This window comes from Oncorhynchus keta, chromosome 19 (genome assembly GCF_023373465.1).
Source record: "Oncorhynchus keta strain PuntledgeMale-10-30-2019 chromosome 19, Oket_V2, whole genome shotgun sequence".
Lineage (NCBI taxonomy): Eukaryota > Metazoa > Chordata > Actinopteri > Salmoniformes > Salmonidae > Oncorhynchus > Oncorhynchus keta.
Window position 1 is genome coordinate 53,819,406 of NC_068439.1, and position 16,550 is coordinate 53,835,955.

The window sequence follows — 16,550 nt, forward strand, 5'->3', positions numbered from 1 at the left end:
TTAATGTTTGAGCACATTCTTTTTGGCCATGGGCATTCTGAAGCGATGGCCAGAGTGAAGCCTCTCGAACTGAGGGTGGAGAGGTTGGCAGGGTTCACCAACGACAGCCAGGGCCTTCTTTTTGGTTGCCTTGTAGAACAAACTGCTCCTGTGCCTGTGGTCGACAAATTACTTTTTCTCCTCAAGCTCAGATAACCATACCATACTGAACGTGAGGATGCTTTCCACCAAGCTGCTTTCCAGAACATCCTGGCTGAGCCCATACCCCATCAATTTCCTGATTAAAAGCTTGCGCTCGCTTGCTTTAAAAAACATTACAGTCTGCATTCTCTGTAAAACTCAGCTTGTTATCAATTTGTGTCCCTGGGTATTTTAAACACTTAACGACATCCCCTGGTTGTGTAATGGTCCTATGTGTAGCTGGTGTAGAGAGGGCAGCAGATATGAGTAATCAACGTACTCTACTCAAAAATGGCACAATACAAAGCAAATAATTGCTAGCCCACAAAAATGGATCGAAGGACAAAGAACAATCCCTCACAAAAAAAACATGAGGAACAGAGGGTTAAATAATAAACAAGTAATTGGGTAAGTGAAGCCAGGTGTGTAAGATACAGACTGAACAAATGGAAAATGAAAAGTGGATCGTCGGGTGGCAAGAAGCCCGGTGACGTCGACCGCCGAACGCAGCCCGAACAAGGACCGACTTCGGCGGAAGTCGTGACAGGTTGAGCAAAAGGATTAATCATATCATTTTAGTAAATGTTTTTTTTAAAGGATAATTTAGAATGTGAAGATGTACCCAAATACATTTAAATGAAGAGAAAATAAAATAGAAAATGGGGTATTTTTTTCTCTCCAAAATGCCAGGAACAAATGCCATCGTTATGAAAGAACAACACACTCCATAATGTCAAATTGAAAAGCAAATGCTGTAAATATATACAAATAAAAAATAGAAAAAATAACTAAAATGTCTTGGTTGCATAAGTGTTCACCCCCTTTGTTATGGAAAGATTACATAAGTTCGGGAAATAGCCTTATTAACAATTCACATAATAATTCCATGTTCCTCAGTGTGCAAGGACTGGGAGTTTTTCAGATGGAAATAAACGGAATTGAGCTAAGCACAGCTAAAAATCCTGGAGGAAAACCTGGTTCAGTTTACTTTCCTCCAGACACTGGGACATGAATTCACCTTTCAGCAAGACAATACTCTACACTAAATCTGCTTGAAAATCTATGGCAAGATTTGAAAATGGCTGTCTAGCAATAATCAACAACTAACTTGAAGAATTTTGAAAAGAATAATGGGAAAATACTGCACAATCCAAGTGTGCAAAGCTATTACAGACTTACCCAAAAATACTTTCAGCTGTAATCGCTGACAAAATCATAATCATTTGGGGAGTGCATATATTTGTCCTGTTACACACAACTCAATTCAACGTTGGTTCAATGAAATAACGTGGAAACAATGTTGATTCAACCAGCGTGTGCCCAGTGGGAAGTGTGTTTCTTGCATATCCCAACACCCCCACAGGGAGTGCAGTCAGAGCCGGAGTCACCATTGTCAAGCACCCAGGGAGTTAAGTGCCTTGCTCAAGGGCACAGAAACAGATGTTTTCACCTTGTCGACCCTTGACCCTTTGGTTACTGGCTCATGATATATTCATTATTTTTCATTAAAAATATTTTTGGGGGACATTAGAGTATTTTGTGTAGATCATTGACAAAAAAAATAACAATTAAATCCAGTTTAATCCCACTTTGTAACACAAAAATAATTGAAGAAATCCAAGGGGTAAATACTTATGTATTCTACTCTACTTTCTGTAATATTATAGAACAATGCCCTAGAAGCCAAAAAAACAGCAAGGAATGCAAGTAAATTTGATCCCTGTAGTGACAGTTACCTAGATTCAGGTCCAAACCAAGGTCATAAAATATATACCCTAAAGACAATGACAGGCTTTATAAGGAGAGAAAACCTTATGTTCCGCAAATCTAATAGCTTTTCTGTGCGAACATGATAAACAAATTATATCGGGGGTTGCTGGCCGTACTTTACAAGATTAGGCTGTAGAAGCCCAGAGGCTCAGGGGATTCAAAGGCCAGTGTTCCCACTGGTCCAGAAACATTTAGAAGGCTGGTTGCTTTAGTGCAATACAGTCCTACAGCCTAGCCATGGCTGTTTTCTGAAGAAACTGTTTCATTACTATTGCTGGAAAGACCGTCCAAGCTTCCAACCAAATTTACATTGAACGCGACAGAAAAAGTTCCAAAATGTACAGTGTGTTTCATCAGTCACATAGACTTTTTAGTGTACCCTGTGAAATTAATCTGGCAAGTTTGTTGGAAAGAGAACTGAAACCAGCTCCACAGCCAATTTATAATATCCTCAGATTGAATCAAACAAAAATAGGACAAGGTTTAACTCTGGATACATGTATTCAAAATATGTTTACTTCTCTAATGGACTTTACCACACTTATATGGATCTAGCACAATGCCGTTTACTTGCAAAACATTCCTACTGTAAATGTGCTTCCTTTTATATCTCTCCAATGAAACAACAGTGGGTCATGGTTTTGATAAATAGTTGAGCCAGAAAGAAGTAGGCCTACTTAGGGGAAAAACTGGTTTGTGTTGGAGGCCAAGTGACGACATTGTGATGATCTGTGTTCGGCTCATATAAGAGTGGCCATCCTCCCAGAACGCTCTTCAGAGGAGGCCAGATGGTGGTGATGATAATACATGGGAATGAACACGGAGAAAGAGCACATCTTGACTGAGACCACAAAGCACTGGAGATAAGGTGAGTTAGCCTCAAGGGCAACTGGGATCTTCGTGGTATGAGAAAGATAAAGGGGGGTGGGAATGTTTCGTTGCGATTAACGGCAGGGTTTTATGTTCTTTACGCTTATTGTATGAGGTGCATGCTACATTTGGGCAGGATGAATAAAGTTATTCTAAGGACGTGAAGAGATATAATTCAAAGTGGCTGAATTGGGACGGATCCAAGTAAAAAAGGTTGGATACACATCTCAACATATAATGTAAGGACCAGTTTTATGGACAGGAAAATGAATACTGTATAAACATTGTGCAAAGATAGACAACACACGCAGAAGCTAAACAGAGGACAAACTGAGCTTTTATTTTTTTGACATAGTTTTGAAAATGTGCTATTGCTTCAGTTATGGAATGTACCAACACGAGTCAGGGCACTACTCTTTTTCAGAATGAATCAAGGTCTAGTAATGTTAGCAGACTACTCATATTGCTGAGCAGTAGTCTATTCCCATCAGTAGGATGGTATCTGTTTCTTGTTAGTCATGTACAGTATTTCACATTTTCCACTGTTAAAAGTACAGGTATGACTCAGTACGGGCAGGAAAAACCCATGAATCCTTATGTCACCCCTTATGTGCATTCTCAAATTGTGTATCCTTTTCCTTAGGATGTTGAAGTTCAATGATTTCAAAAATGTTGGACACTGTGTGAACAAATGTGGAAAAAAGACTAATAGATAAATCGTTATTTTCTTCCAGTTTCCCAATGTTCGGGAACACAACCGAGAGGCTCCTCCCCACTGAGGACCCTTACTCAGAGCTGGATTGGACCGAGTTGGACCCCTATAACTGTACACTACTGTACAACTACACTGCAGCCTGGGACTGGCTCTCCACCTACCATCCAGCCTACCTGGTTCTGCTCAGTGTGGTGGGCATGTTGGCCAACGGCCTGGTTCTATATGTCTTTTGCCTGCAGAGAAAGCTATGCACTGTGGCCGATGTCTACCTGGGCAACCTGGCCGCTGCCGACATGGTCATAGTGTCCTGTCTACCCTTCTGGGCCGCTACCATTGCTAACAGATACCACTGGGCGTTCGGCGAGCCAATGTGCAAGCTGGTCAACGTGGCCATCTCCATGAACTACTACTGTAGTGTTTTCTTCCTGGTGCTGGTTAGTGTCGACCGCTACCTGGCTCTTGTCCGGCCCATGTGCCAAAGCCGACTGCGGAGGGCGTCCTGGGCCAAGCGCATCTGCCTGGGAATATGGATCATGGGGTTCCTGCTGAGTTTGCCCATCCTGTTCTTCCGTAAGGTGAAATACGTGGCCAAGGCGGGAGTGACAGCCTGCTACTTGGCTTACCCCCATCCGGACTGGGAGATTCAGCGCAATATCACCAATAACGTGGTTGGGTTCCTGCTTCCTGTGATAGTGGTGGCGTACTGCAGTCGCCACATTGTGATCGCTCTGAAAAATGGTCAGATCAGAAAAACTCCTGGTGTGAGGTCAGAGAGGAAGGCCACGCAACTGGTCCTGACTGTCCTCACAGTCTTCCTCATCTGCTGGACACCCTACCAGGTGGTGCGCTTCCTGGACACTCTGGATTACTTCCAGGTCACTCCAGGTTGCCTCTGGGGTCACATTCTGGACATTAGCATACAGCTGTCCACATACCTGGCATACGCCAACAGCGCCATTAACCCTTTCCTGTATGTCATTGTGGGGAGACACTTCAGGAAGAGAGCAAAAGAAGTGTTCAGGACAATGTTAAACCGCAGATTGACAGAGAAATCATTCCTGACGGTCAATTTCACCTCAAGTGGAAAACTGGACACTCAAAGGATACAATGTAAACAACTAGTGAAACAAACTGTGATGATACAATGTGAACAACTTGTGAAACAAACTGTGACAAGTGTCTGTCTTGAAGTCTGTCCGTCCGTCCATCTGAACTGATCCAGACTGAACATTTAATCTTCATCTTTTTTTACTTTTAAATTGTAAATATGTTCTTTCTTCTAATCGGATCGATATCCGTCAGTCGTTTGTGTGAGACCAAATGAGGTGAACAAGTGATCAGGGACTTCCAGATGATTTCTGTCTTTGTTAAACTTGTAATTACCGGAGGACATCTGTTCCGAATCATTAAGACCTTTATTAATACAAATAGTCCATTTATCTGTCTACAATATTCTACCTCGTAAGCAATCGAACTCCTGTTTTAGTTCCTTTGTTGATTTATGGAGAAATTCAGACGACAGACTCCATTCGGGTGCACGACACTGAAGATTTATGCTGTAATATAGGCACTAAATTAGGACTGTCCAGTGTAGAAGATTAATCTAAATGTGATCTATGAAGCCTTTTATTGTCATTGAGACCCTTTTCATTTTGATGGAGTGTGCCACCGTGAGAAATGATTCTCCCAGAGCAGGACTACGAATGGGACATATTGCACTGTGAACTAATTTAAATGTAAAAGGTCATATTGTCCTTTAAAAAGCTCATATCATTTTTGCTTCTTGGCCACTAAATCAAAAGACGGTCTGGTTGAAAGGTCTGTATTTCTTATCAATTCAGTGAATTTTTTTTTTTTTTATTGCATAAAAATAACTTTTGTATGTATCCAAATGCTGTCCACTACCGTGATGATGTAAATAAATCAACGTGGGGTTTGAGTACTAAACAGAGCTATATTACCCAGTAATCTTTGTGCTCTTTTGACCCAGACTAATACTTGTGTTATGACAACTCCTAACACTGATATACTGTTTGGATCACTTTGCTTGTACCAACAATCAGCTTGTCTCAGACCACACTGTTCTCACAATTCTTCTGGCTACTTTACAGTAAGTACACCCTCTATGACATCCCTCTAATGATACATTCATCAAGTCTTAGACAACATATTTTATATTTTGTCCCCCTTCATAGTGGATGTTGAGCCAAAAATGAGAGTTTGTATGAGCATAAACTGAAAACATGTGGGACTCAATTTCAGATGCAATCCATGATGCATTCTCTAAACTTAAATGAACATTATTAAGAAACATCCCAATGTACCTGTAGTTGGCTGTAAGCTGTTTAAAGGAGGTCACAGAGTAATTACCAGAAAGGTATTTCTCCTCTGTTGTCCTGCATGCAGGCTTACTACTGTTTGCCCTCGTTGGTTCCGAGACAGATTGAAATGTTCTGCACAGGCTCAGTAGGGCCACTGTAAAATGGGCACACTGGCTCTGCCAATGGCAGCCATCAAATAGCTTTCAAGAGGTCTAATAGAGATTGGCATAGATTACGATGCATGTGTTTAATTCACCTCTAATCAGGGTGAAATACTGTTTAACTCAAACAAGTATATTTACATTAAAGAAACACACTACCCCATAGACATAGCATGGCACGGCTCCATTGCTCATTGTATTGCATGAGAAAATATGAGCTATAATAATAGCCCATCAATCTGCCTATGATCAGGTTCTTACGATCTTCACATGCAAACCAGGAATAGACTAACCTCCTTCTATGCCCCCTTGGGGTGACACACTGGCCATTATGACATTTTAATGGACAGATAATGATGTTGGAAGAGTCTGCCATGATGCTGCCATTAGAGATAATGCGCATCTGGAAATAACAACGACCGTAACATTGGGGCTCACTGTGCTTCACTGCTATTGGATTGATCATTTAGGCAGTTATTGATAGAATACATGAATAAAATGAGCTCCCTCTGGGCATGTAGTTGTTAGTACTGGGTTACAAACGGGGTTGTGTTCAGTCGGGACAAAATGTTTTGAAATGGAGTGAAATGGGGTGGTACTACCTGAACATGTCCAATAAGAATACAGATCTTTGTCTTTCGTGGCTAAATGTTATGCTACAGTGTGCCCCACTGAGCATGACCCTGATGTTAACCCATAGTACATTGATGAGTGTAGATGGACTTGGATCTGACGACCGTTCAGAAGGCAGCCACAAGAGGTCAGTATGTTACCACAGATTGCAATTCATTGAAACGCACTCATAAATTATGTTTAAAAAAAATAACAACTATGCTGTAAATGACTATGTTCAGACTACTTACATACAATGCACAAAGGAAAACAAGGTTATATTCCTTATATGCATTTGAAAGCAAGACACACACAGGCACTCGCTGCAGAAATGTACCAAAAATAACAACTCATATCACAAAAGAAATCATAACTACTGCAACTGTTTTTCATGACTTTGCTGTTCAGTCAGGACCCCATAATGGTGGTATAATCAATGGTTTGATCATGATCAGATATTTAAATTATGACTTGAAATATAGACTTCCACAGGGCCTCTCTGTGTTCCCTGGCATACTTAGCTCTGATGTCACATACCACCTAGTTCAGCCAATCGGGCTTTAGCACATCATAAGACATGTACTTATGTATAATGATCGGCTATGAAAAGCCAACTGACATTTACTCCTGAGGTGCTGACTTGCTGCACCCTCGACAACTACTGTGATTATTATTATTTGACCATACTGGTCATCTATGAACATTTGAACATCTTGGCCATGTTCTGTTATAATCTCCACCCAGCACAGCCAGAAGAGGACTGGCCACCCCTCATAGCCTGGTTCCTCTCTAGGTTTCTTCCTAGGTTTTGGCCTTTCTAGGGAGTTTTTCCTAGCCACTGTGCTTCTGCACCTGCATTGCTTGCTGTTTGGGGTTTTTAGGCTGTGTTTCTGTACAGCACTTTGAGACATCAGCTGGTGTAAGAAGGGCTACATAAAAACATTTGATTTGATTCGATTTGTATAACCAGTTGCCCCACTGAAAAAAATGGGCATTTAGACAGCATATGCTGCCCCCTAGTGCTTACAGAGATACCATAGTATTGGCTACATCAGGAAATAGCTTTCAAGTTTAAAGTGTTTGTATTAGTCCTATGTTACGGTATACGCATGGTATACATCATCGAACAAAATGCTGTCTTGCAGGTTCCTTATCAACAGTGCCACAGCAATAAGAACTAGTAAAAAAAATAAGAACATGAACATAAAGTAAATGGCAGCAGAATATATATATTTTTAAAATAAACATAATACACGTGTATTGGGGAAGGGGGAGCAAGTGTATAAATTGAGCGGTATAATACCAGTCTGGTAGCAGCAGTTGTGATGTGTGCTAAGGTGTGGAGAATCAGAGCAGGTGGTCAGATGAAACCACTTACAGTATGTGTGATAGTCATACATTTACTTACTCACATAAACACCGAGTATACAAAACATTAAGGACACCTGCTCTATCCATGACATAGACTGATCAGGTGAATCCAGGTGAAAGTTGGGATCCCTTGTTAAGTCCACTTCAATCAGTGTAGACGATGGGGAGGAGACAGGTTAAATGAAGGATTTGTAAGCCTTGAGACAATTGAGACATGGATTGTGTATGTGTGCCGTTCAGAGGGTAAATTGACAAAACAAAGGATTTAAGTGCCTTTGAACGGGGTATGGTAGGAGGTCCTGGGCGCACTGGTTTGAGTGTGTCAAGAACTGCAACGCTACTGGGTTATTCACGCTCAACAGTTTCCCATGTGTATTATTATTATCAAGAATGGTCCATCACCCAGAAGGCAAATAGCCAACTTAACACAACTGTGGGAAGCATTGGAGTCAACATGTGCCAGAATTCCTGTGGAACGTTTAGAACACCTTGTAGAGTCCATACCCCAACCAACTGAGGTTGTTCTGAGGTTAAAAAAAAGGGGTGCAACTCAATTTTAGGAAGGTGTTCATAATGTTTTGTTCAATCAGTGTATACTTTTATTTTAGACATATAGACATGGCTGGACTCATAAGAGACCATTCATTTTATTCCTAAGTATTTCCAATGCAAATGATGCATCTAGTGGTCTAGAGCTCTTGAACTTCACATTATTTCAACAGGTTTGCTATGAAGCTTGTGTATCTAACCACCACCATTCTCTGGAGGCAGTAAGCTGTTGGACACAGACATCGCCACAAAAACACTATGAATGCCAGACGACCAGGCTTCAGTTGCCTTGGTAACAATACACAGACGTCTGGCGTATCATCTTAAACAGATTTCAGAGCTGTGAAAGTTGTCACTGCTCGTTGGCGAATTAACTCTCTGTCTCTACAGCCTTGAGAGTAATATACAGTTTTATCCTCTTCATATATGCTCCCTCTCTTTTCAGATCTTTACTTGCAGATATTCATTAATCTCTATGGACCTATGAATCAACCTATCCAATTTATAACTATTTCAATGGTGGTTTTGTACTGTACAGTCAGTTTGCTGGAAATTCAGGGGAGTATTTCTCCATACTCTGTTGTGGCCTTTACTTTTTTTTATCGATTATTGACAAGGGACATGAGTCTCTTTACTGACATCAAACAGAAAGTATAGATCTGAAGAGAAATCCTGACTCATACTATAAAGCCCTGTTTAAATCCACTCCTCTGCTCCTCCAGTCCTCGGTGCTGGGGCTCCTGTCCCCTCTCCCTCATTATTACAGTGCAGAGAAAAAACGGGTCTGAATTGGATACGGTTATTAATATGGAAATAGCCACTGTTTCTAGTCTGTTTTAGTCAACAACCAAGAGAGTGAGTCATGATGGGTAATACATTCCGCCTAATCCCTGGCAGAAGAGCCTCAGCTGGAGACAGACAGAAGCAACAGAAGCCTGTGGGATGTGCTCCCCACACAGCCGCAGACCTGTGCTTTAAATAGCATTTGATTTCTTTCGGCATTCGGTTGATCCTGCTTGGAGAGCCAGGTGGACGAGGTTTGAGGTTTGCACTGGTTGCTAGTCCATTGGGTTCCACTGTGCCAGACGAGCTCAATCGAGCACAGCCAACGTATTTGGAAGAAAACTAAGCCTATTTGAACCCAGGTCTGTCTCACCGTAACCCAGACGAAGAGAAGACTGTCACACAGCCCACTGCCAGCAAAGCTTCTTAATCCTACTGTGACAAAGGACATGAGCATTGGACCAGGTAGACAATAACTGACCTAATAAAACAGACAGCGCACCTTCCAAATCTACAATTGAATACAAGTGTAACCTGAATTAGACATGACACCAGAGATGTGACTATTTGACCCGCTCAGTCCAGCCTGCTGCATATCTTAGCCAGTTGAATGCATATGACATGCAGGAAGTGGAGGATGACTGAATCAGAGCAAGAAAGGTATTCATGAAATAGAAACAGCATATTCCTCCACTAGCAGCAATGGAAAAGGTGTACGCAGGCAAACAGAGTTTGACTAAATCAAAAAACCAACCTAGCTTTACTCACATTCATCAGTCATCTAGACTAATGCAACATGGCGCATCAAGGATTCTCATTACCCAAACCTAATCCAAGTGATTTGTCCTCTTCACTTATTAGATTATTTATACGAAATATATAGCACAGGCCAGGCTGAGAAAGTCTCCAAAAGCACAGTGCTGGGATGCCTGGTGGGGTAATAATCCACTAGAGTCCTCCAATATTGACATATGAATATGATATTGAATATGATTGGCTAAGATCATGTCCATTTAAGTTGTTATTCCATTCCAGATTTGTCACCAATCTCTCGTTGCACTTATAACGGAAAAACAAATGAAAAGCCATGTAAAGTCACACAATTATGGTCCCAGTTCTGACAATGACCAAGGAGTTGGCAAGACAGCACAAACCGGTCTGGAACCAGGCGAGTGAAAGCATACCCAAATACATTTTGGATGCCAACATTCATTAGTTTAGCGCATAAACCATTTTTTAGGGTTTCAGATAATATCAGTTGGTGCTATCCTTCTTTTTGTGTATTCAAAGTTCCAACTTAGAAGTTGGTTTTTCGCTGGACGGCATCTTTCATTAATTTGTTTTACTAATGTTGTACTATCATACTTTTATTTGTGTATTAGCCTAAGAGATCGCTATTTCCATATTTACAAATTCTTGGAAACGAAGGCTACCTTTCTTGCTCGTAATTTAAGAAGTGAATTGTTTGGTCCTTCCTGCCGTCCTCGGATGGCAAGCAAAAGCTAAATCCTAAGTAAGTCCTTCGCCCCTACCAATTCGCTCGGAGGGCCCTCTGTCGTTACGTTGCTGACGAAACACAGGATGTCTTCAAGAGTGTGGAGGGGATTATATAAACCAATCAACTTCGGGACACACTCATGACTTGAATGCTTCAATTCAAGTACCACATTTAAATACTCAAACAAGCATGAAATTCAAATGCAAAATTCTCCCTGTAATTTTACAAGATATAAACCTCAGAAATGTATAAACATTTAATTTGGGAGGTATTCCATATGTTGCATGTGTGAAGCCTCGATATCAGAACAAATAATAATAGCCACGCCTCTCCATTCTTTAGTGTGATATTGCATTATGGGATACCGACTGTCTTTTGAAGCCGGCAGCGTAGTTGACTCGGTCAGAGTGGCTATCAGTAGGTCTAATTAGCCCCTACACCCTCCATGATTTGCACTGCCTCAGCTTTTGAATACTTTTGCTTATGGCAAAAGTATGAGTGAATGCGCAAATGGAGGAGCAAGGTGAAGGTGAAGGGGAAGGAGAAGTGGAGGATTTGGGATGCTAGCCAGAGCATAGAGAATGATAGAGGCCTCTAGTGGCCAAAAGTCAGTATTAGTATGGGCAGCGCCACTGAAGGCTTCCACCATGCATATGCCATTTTAAAGTAGTCAAAGTTAGTTAACTGGTTGGGGATTCCTTGGGTTGTAGCCTCAATAGAGCTGCCCATGCTGTCACAGACACTATAATGGCACAGATGTAAAGATGAGTCCTCCATCTATCTCTATGATCCAGAGCTACTTCTTGTTCTTCTTTGATATTTAATGGCTGACTACAACCTATACCTTTTATTGTATTGCCCCCAACTTCTGTACGGGGTAGTGAACTGGAGAAAAATAAAACAACAACATACAAGAAACTAAAATAGATTAATAAAAAACCAATCCCACTCCTTCAGTTACAGTCCAGTCAAGATCACATCCCTCAGGGGCATGGGAGGGGGGAACATCTTCAGACAGTATTCACTCTGCATTGTCTCAGCTGTTAGTTCCTGAAGACAGAAAAACCTGTCAGCCGCAGATAGAATTATGTCCAGTTTCTTGGACTTCTTGTTCGTTTAGGCAGTACAATTAATCACCTGCGCAAAAAAATGCCACAAATTCCACCTCCTGCATGATCAGTGTGTCAGTTTCCCCCAACTGGTGAACGACATTCTGAATCTCCATAGGCTGAGGGCATACACTGTCATAGCTTCCTCAGCTCCACTCTCTCCTTCAAATACTTCCTTCGACCTCCCTGTAGGAGACCTGCTTGACAGCCCTGACCTTTGCCACCAGCAGGGCATTCCGGGGATTTGGGAGAGCATATGATTCTTCAACACGTCCCCTGAACAGTATAGTGGATGGAAAGAGAGAGGAAAGCCTATAGGTTTTATTGATGTTTGATGAGTATCTAACTGATTTTTCTTTCCATTCATTTACACGGTTCAGGCAACGTGCATCAACTACTCCTGGCATGTTCATGCTAACTCTGAAGAGTACATTTCCAACGAGACGCCCAAGATGATACCTTTTTACCTGAAATTGTCCAATATAAAGTCTAATTTTCATTGCAAAACGTTTTCTGTTTGGAGTAAACGGTTTCTGTGAAAATGTTTTGCAACTGTTTGCTACGGTCTTGGTCTGAATGAACACACCCCGGATGAGGGCAATACTGGGAGAATAGGCATGCCTGTCATTCCTCTGCTAGGGAGACCGGCATGATTAATGCCTTGTTATTTTGAGTGCTACTTGTCTGCCTCCTCACTGACACCTCCACCGCCTAGATTGGCACTTCACATACAGTGATATACTGTATATTTACTTGTTAGATCAACCCATGTCTACTTGCTACTATTGGCATGTATTACTAAGGCAATTCGATTAAACTAGCCTTGGTGGTATAGCGTTTTCATTGTGACATATATTTGATGTAAAAGACATGTTGTGTGTTTCTGAACATTGCTCCCTGCTGTCTTGTTGACAGTGTGACCAGGCGGTGCAGTTTACTGGGCACTACTCGCTAATCACTTTTGCCCAGTCATATATGGTGGTTCATAGCCCTGCCCGTACAAAAAGTCCTACAGGAATCCTGCAGGAATTCAATCTTTTGTGAAGGAATTGTGCAGGTGTCCTGCAGGAATCGTGTAGGATGGACAAAATCCTGCAGGAAAAGTCCCTGATGCTCCTGTAGGACTCGTACAGAAGTATGACTTACCTGCAGAAATGCTGAAAATCATGCACAAACATGACAATTCCTGCAGGAATCCTGCAGGACTGAAACCTGCAGGATTTTGATATTCCTGCACGATATGGAAATTCCAAGAAATCCCAGCGCGAAACCTGCAGGATTTTGATATACAGTTGAAGTCGGAAGTTTACTTAGGCTGGTGTCATTAAAACTCGTTTTTCAACCACTCCACAAATGTCTTGTTAACAAACTATACTTTTGGCAAGTCGGTTAGGACATCTACTTTGTGCATGACACAAGTAATTTTTCCAACAATTGTTTACAGACAGATCATTTCACTTATCATTCACTGTATCACAATTCCAGTTTACATACACTAAGTTGACTGTGCCTTTAAACAGCTTGGAAAATTCCAGAAAATTATGTCATGGCTTTAGAAGCTTCTGATTGACATCATGTGAGTCAATTGGAGGTGTACCTGTGGATGTATTTCCTGTGTACCTGTGGATGTATTTCAAGGCCTACCTTCAAACTCAGTGCCTCTTTGCTTGACAATCATGGGAAAATCAAAAGAAATCAGCCAAGACGTCAGAAAATAAATTGTAGACTTCTACAAGTCTGGTTCATCCTTGGAAGCAATTTTCAAATGCCTGAAGGTACCACGTTCATCTCTACAAACAATAGTACGCAAGTATAAACAACATTGGATCACGCAGCCGTCATATCGTTCAGGAAGGAGGCGTGTTCTGTCTCATAGAGATGAACGTACGTAAAACGTAGGTAAAAAGTGAAAATCAATCCCAGAACAACAGCAAAGGACCTTGTGAAGATGCTGGTTGAAACAGGTACAAAAGTATCCACAGTAAAACGCGTCCTATATCAACATAACCTGAAAGGCCGCTCAGCAAGGGAGAAGCCACTGCTCCAAAACTGCCATAAAAAAGCCAGACTACGGTTTGAAACTGCACATGGGGACAAAGATCATACTTTTTTGAGAAATGTCCTCTGGTCTGATGTTTGGCCATAATAACCATTGTATTGTTTGGAGGAAAAATGGGGATGTTTGCAAGCTGAAGAACACCATCCAAACCGTGAAGCACAGGGGTGGCAGCATCATGTTGTGGGGGTGTTTTGCTGCAGGAGGGACTGGTGCACATAATTGTATATATTAGCTAGATAGTATTTGATTTAAAAAGTGTTTTAAACTCCTTTACAATTTACAACAAGAAGATGAATAGTCATGTGACATCTTGGTCACAGTGGGCAGTTGAGGAAATGGCTGCAGGCAGTTTAGCTAGCTAGTTGAAGTACTGCTAATATTATACTTTTATTGTACTGGTAAGGTAACATACTAAAACTAGAATAAATGTTTATATGAACATGTTAGGAGGTAGCATAGTTATTTTTTATGAGTATGTTTGCTAGTTTAACTAGCATGTTCTTTACCACTGACTGTTAGCTAGCCAGCTACCTTTGGCAAAATAAATGCATTCAAAAATGTTACTTCCATGGAAGGTGACAAATGACATTTGATATCCTGTTTATGTCTCTATCCCAGAATGGAAAATGTGAACATGAATAACAAGTAACAGAATCGATTTTCTCAGTACCTGTTAGTGAATTAAGCTGACATCGACCAGAATAATTTTACGCAGGGTCCTCTTCTCGCAAATTGCTTGGTCTGCTGCTATATCGTTGTGGACATATGACAGGTAAGGTTTCATGCATTGTACAGAGGCTGAAGAAAAAAGTTTTTAAAAAAAAAACTGATATTTTGCTTGCCGTTTAAAAATAATAAATAGCCAAGAATAGTGGTGTTTCACTGTGAAGCTAGTATTGCATTACATTAGTACTGATTGTGTTTTATTTACAATGAGTAGGTTTGCATTGAGAAATTCATACAACTATAACACCCATGCATATTATTAAATGACACTGCTATTCACGATAGCTTGGTTTTATATACACCTTATGCATTGATAACTGAATTATAGACGATATGATGCAATACAACTAGATCAGAAGGCCTAGACTAATTCATCCTAATGTAAGATAAATGCATTGGATACAAAATAAACGCTGGCATATTGTAAAGGACAATGTACAATTTCTTTATATGAATGCATATCAAACAGGAATATGTATTCAATTAAATGAATACACTATTGTAATATTATTAAATACATTTCTCTCTCCCTGCAGGGGATTAGACGGATGATCTGCAGCCCCCAGATGCCCAAGCCTCAAAACCAGAACTGTGGGGAGACATCAACACTTGTTATTTTTAAGAAATATTAACCCTTTTATGGGTTTTTCTCTTATCTGTGCATGAATGCTTAGAACATCGTCCATTGTACAACAGTTTTATTAGTCGTATGTTGGTAGCACCTTAATTGGAGAGGACAGGCTTGTGGTAATGGCTGGAGCGGAATGGGTGGAATGGGATTAAATACTTAAAACACTAAATGCTTACTTACTTCTTCTCGACAATGCAACAACAATAATACATAATAATAAAAGATAAGAATACGAACATGAAGTAAATGGCTCAGTAGAATAGAATACATTTAAAAAATATAGAAGTACAATACAGGAAGGCACAATTTATTATTCCAATATTTACACATGTTTTGGGGAAGGGGGGATTGGGAGGCAAGTGTTTAAATTGTGCAGCATGTAGCAATCATAATAAGAGTGGTAACAGCAGTTGTGTGCGTATGTGTGAGTGTAGAGAATCAGAGCAGGTGGTCAGTCCAGTTCAAGTGTTTAGCAATCTGATGGCTTGTAGATCGAAACTGTCTCTGAGCTTGTTGGTATCAGACCTCATGCTCTGATATTGTCTGCCCGACGGTATCCGGACCAACTGTTGGTAAGTAGGGGTACAGCTTTAATACACTAAAGTGCATAATGGGTAACGTAGTAGGTTAACATTAGTTTTCGATGCAATTGTTGTGGTGGGGAGATGTAGCCAAACTGTAACCAACGCTCTTTTTCCTCCGTTAGCTCACTTTTTTATTTTGTCATTCAGATTACCTCACATGGTGTACAGGTTTAATAAATGTAAACTATTTCAGTGGAATTGCAGACTAACTCATTAGCAGCGGATAAGATCAACAAATGTGGGAATTACCCCAGAGCATCCATAAATTGCTCTGGCCCTGGAGCTAGCAAGTGAAAGCTCCCCTGAGCCGTCCCGACTACGGTCTGGAGGTAAGGCAGGAAAGGTAACACTGGGAGCTCGTCCGGGATTTATCCTGCCTGAATCGGTGAGTTATTCACATTCTACCAGAATATCAAAGAGAAATAAACCTTTAAAAAAAAAAGAAGTTAATTATCATTGTCGTATTGGCTGACATTCTAGCTAAAGTTGGGTAATGGCGGCTACACGCAGGAAATCTGTTATTATGACAAACAATCTATGTGCTACTCAAACGCATTCATGTCGCTAAATACAGTGAATGAAGACATGAAATCACAAATCTCAACTGGATG

General features: G+C 40.9%; 1 protein-coding gene across 1 annotated transcript; it reads left to right on the forward strand.

The window, feature by feature from the left end:
- The first annotated feature begins 2,742 nt into the window (after positions 1-2,742).
- LOC118397783 (B2 bradykinin receptor-like) lies at positions 2,743-5,479 on the forward strand. The gene is made up of 2 exons (XM_035792657.1): positions 2,743-2,818; positions 3,555-5,479. Exon 2 carries the CDS (start codon positions 3,562-3,564, stop codon positions 4,750-4,752), a length of 1,191 nt encoding a protein of 396 aa, XP_035648550.1. The 5' UTR covers positions 2,743-2,818; positions 3,555-3,561; the 3' UTR covers positions 4,753-5,479.
- The last annotated feature ends 11,071 nt before the right edge of the window (positions 5,480-16,550 follow it).

Excerpts from the sequence above, each read along its gene's own strand:
- LOC118397783 (XM_035792657.1), top strand. The coding sequence starts at position 3,562 with ATGTTCGGGAACACAACCGAGAGGCTCCTCCCCACTGAGGACCCTTAC.